Genomic DNA, 4,161 nt, shown 5'->3' with positions numbered 1-4,161 from the left:
AGAATGTAAAGGTTAGAAGGGTATTGTTGAGACAAAAACAAATTTGGCCATCAAAGTATTGTTTGAGTTTCGTTGCTTACTTCATGAAATATCATATTAGCATGTCAAGGGAACCTATCTGTTAAAGCAATGCCACAAAGGAACTAGGCCATTGTCTGTTTCATTTCTGAAGACTTAAGGTGTCTTGTGTTTCATGAATTGCCACAAGGTAGGTGTAACCATCAAAACAATGCAATTATTTCAATACACGGAGCGGCTTTGACCTTGTTTCTGTCCAATCCCAAGAAACCCTGCATGGCTATAAAAGCAACTCCATACATCTCAATAGAATCAAAAAGCAGGAGACAAACAGCAAAGGACACATTTTAATGTCCCAGTCAAGATATGAACACAGCAAGGAACGCAAAAATGCAGCTTCTCAGCTTTTTCGTTTTGGCAATGATGGTCGCAAAGAGCAGTCAACTACAATTAAGTGACTGTGGGTTGAATTTAAGACGCCCAGCATACACTGATATCTCAGTAACTTGCGGCACCAAATCTATTGGTCTGGCTATCCTCATCTGCCCTGCCATTTACACTGGTTACAACGAGTCCCTGCTTATCCTCAACAACATCATGAATGACCCAGCCTGCAAGGGAACCGTGGATAGAAATGTGACTCCACCGGTCTTGAGGTTTGAATTAACCCTCAACACGACCAATTCTTGTGGCAGCCTCTTCAGGACAACCAGTGCTCCAGGCACAGGGATATTTTCTGACTTCTCCAACATCCAGACAGTCAACATCAGTGGTGTGGTCCGATCATATGATCCCACCACAGGGACAGTCACCTACAACACTGAGTTGAAGTATTATTACTCCTGTGCCTATCCCCTAGAGTACCTGATCAACAACACCCTAATTGATGTGTCGGCATCCTCCATTGCAGTGAAGGACAACAATGGTAGTTTCATCAGCACTTTGAGACTTGAACTCTTCAGTGATGTCAACTACACTACTCCCATGGTCATTCCGAAACTGGGTCTTGAGCTGAGAACCAAAGTCTATGCGCAAGTCAAGGCCACCAACCTGACCTCCCAGTACAATGTGCTCCTGGACCGATGCTACGCCTCCATTTCTCCTCTACCCACTAACTCCACTTTCTTCAACCTGTTTGTCCCTTGCAACAAGGAGCAGATGACCACCATGCATGAGAACGGGAATAGTCATAATGCCCGTTTCTCCTTCCCAGCCTTCCGCTTCATCGAGCAGCAGAATGAGACCGTTTCCACCTACTTCCTCCACTGCATCACCCGTCTCTGTGAGAAGAGCACCTGCAGTACCTTCATGCAATGTAACAAAAGGAGGAGAAGGGGTGTTGTTCCTGCTCCCGAAGTTGGAGTGACAGAGTACAAAACCCTCACCTCCCCTCCCATTACCACTAAAGCAGAGAGCATTGTAGCTTCAAAAGAACAACTCATGGGCAGCAACAACTCTAACTCCACTTCAGGTCTTGCGGTGACAGTGGGCTTCCTGGCCTTCGCCTGCATCATCGCCATTGTGATAGCAGCGGTCTTCTACAAGAGGCTCAACCATTAAAGAGGAGACTGCTCTGCTTGCACCAGCTCACAGTAGTGCTTCTGTCTGCTTGTCTCACAACTCCGGTAGAGGACTGACTTATTCAGATTGGTTTACTTTTGGCCAAGAGCAGAAACTTTGTTTTGTAGATGTACTTTAGAATAATCTGCCAGACATCAGCAATTATTTTGTGTACATACACTGTAAATAAATCCTGTTGTTTTTATAGTAACTTACTGGCAGTCAGTTTACAGTAATGTACTTTTAAACCAACGTTTCTTTGGAATTTACTGTACCATACTGTACCTTATTTTACAGTAATTTACAGGTAACTAGCAAAAACATCAGGATTTTTTTTTTTACAGTGTACTTAAAACATTTAGAGAAAATGTATATTTTGGAAAAGTTGATGTGAAAGGACTGACAGTTTATCCCATGCATAGCTCGTTTATTAGTTTTGCAAATGCATACATGCGCTTTATAATTAAAAAAAAGTTAAAGAAACAAAATAGTAGTATGTCGATAGGATAACAGAATGCATAAATCCCTTGATAAGATCTGGAGAACAAGGTGTTTTAATGATTTTAGAACAATGCCATCTCAGAAAAGTATAATCCTGAAATTAATTGTCTGTCACAAAATGTTAAAATGTATTCAGAGAACAGACTTTGTGTGGAGTATTTCTAAAGTGAACTAACAGTACCCTTCAAAGTATTGTTTTTGTTATTTATTCAATTGATCTAACTTCTTTATCCTAATAAAAATATTGCCACCTGCCGATCTATATCAAAATGGCCTGAGTCCAGAATTTGTATTCACTACCACATTCCTATGAATGTAACATTAAGACATAATTTTTCATGTCAATCCACAATATGTCCACACTCATAACATAACAGAGGTCATCTTGCTCACAATTGGTATTTTATGTATTAATTCAAATGATATACATAGTTTAAAGTAAATATCCATCAGACATCTGTATTGTTTAGGGTAGACAATACATCCCAAATGTAAGGCCCTATAGCCCACTTCTAACACCAACATAATACATTCAGGGCAACAAACTACATGTATTCATTTGTGTATTCATTTACCCACATGTACTGTACTGAAGAAAATATTATAAGTGACTGCATTGTCCTTAAATCACCACAGAAGTAGGCACAATGTGAGTATTAGCAACACTGGGAAAGATCACAAGAGTAGACTAGACCCGGTGGGTGCTATAATTTGCTAGATAATGCATCACAAACATCTCAACTAGCCAGTTGAGTTGCCCAATTAGGGTAAACTAATTTTGTATTAGAATTTCCCTAGACTTTTTAAATAAATAAAAAAAAATACATTAATGAACATTATGTCTGCTTCAGTTACTTATAATGGAGGACAAGCCTAGTTAGATGGGGACTGATATCAAATATTAATAAAATATGATCAATTTGTGTGTCAAATTATGAATATTCTAATATATCTAAATGCATGTGTTTACTGTTATATGCTCACAATAACTGTAAAATGACATGTTCTGAGTAATATTGTAAAACAGATTGAAGATAACAGGCAGACAGTAAATACTGATATGAATATAAAAAATATGTTTCTATTTGCACAGACAAAAAAATTCCAGAACAATATTTATTAATTGTTCATTATAGCTAACTTCGATTAAATGGAATTCCTTTAATAGGCAACTCATCCACCTGCTAAAGCATATTATTCAAGAATGCCTAAAATTATAAAGCAAAAACATTTTAAAATGTAATAATTCCAAAATTATGTTTTGAAGGTCAACAACATTTTAAATTTGTACTGATAATGCGTGATTAAGGAGGTTTGGTTTTGCTAATGTTCACTTCCTGGTTTTCAACCATCTTTGAATGTCTGTTTAAAAAAAATACTGGATTCTCATAATGAAAACCACATGGACATTTTGCTAATTTGCATTGGTTGAGATGATAAAATATGTCAAACAAAATCCATATGTTTCATTTAATTTAAAATTGGTTGTAAAAATTTGCTCAAATGCCCAATTGAGCTGCCGCTAAATTGCTACATTGCTACATTGCTAATTTGTTTAATAATTTGATGAAATGTAACTTATTACTGACATGCTTAGTATTGACATGTTGAATGCACTGAGCTGTTGTTTAAACTACTAGCACACAGCTCAGACATCCATGCATTCCCCACAAGACATGTCACCAGATTTCTCTTCACATTCCCCAAGTACAGAACAGACTATGGGAGGCTCACAGTACTACATAGAGCCATGACTACATGGAACTCTATTCCATATCAGGTAACTGATGCAAGCAGTAGAATAAAAAAAAGTACAAAATAAAATACACCATATGGAACAGCAGGGACTGTGAAGAGACACACACACACACAGGCACAGACACACCCAAAAGTATGTGGACACCTGCTTGTCGAACATCTTATATCAAAATCATGGGCATTAACATGGAGTTGGTCGGCCCCTTTGCTGCTACAACAGTCTCTACTCTTCTGGGAAGACTTTCCACTAGATGTTGGAACATTGCTGCAGGGACTTCCATTCAGCCACAAGAGCATTAGTGAGGTCTGGCACTGATGCTGGTC

General features: G+C 38.3%; 1 protein-coding gene across 1 annotated transcript; it reads left to right on the top strand.

The window, feature by feature from the left end:
- The first annotated feature begins 346 nt into the window (after positions 1–346).
- LOC115116541 (zona pellucida-like domain-containing protein 1) lies at positions 347–2,404 on the top strand. Its single transcript, XM_065006243.1, has one exon. It carries the CDS (start codon positions 385–387, stop codon positions 1,576–1,578), a length of 1,194 nt encoding a protein of 397 aa, XP_064862315.1. The 5' UTR covers positions 347–384; the 3' UTR covers positions 1,579–2,404.
- Positions 2,405–4,161: the final 1,757 nt, after the last annotated feature.

The sequence above is a fragment of the Oncorhynchus nerka genome, linkage group LG3 (assembly GCF_034236695.1).
Source record: "Oncorhynchus nerka isolate Pitt River linkage group LG3, Oner_Uvic_2.0, whole genome shotgun sequence".
In the NCBI taxonomy this organism is placed as follows: Eukaryota; Metazoa; Chordata; class Actinopteri; order Salmoniformes; family Salmonidae; genus Oncorhynchus; species Oncorhynchus nerka.
This window is presented reverse-complemented; position numbering and strand designations above follow the sequence as displayed.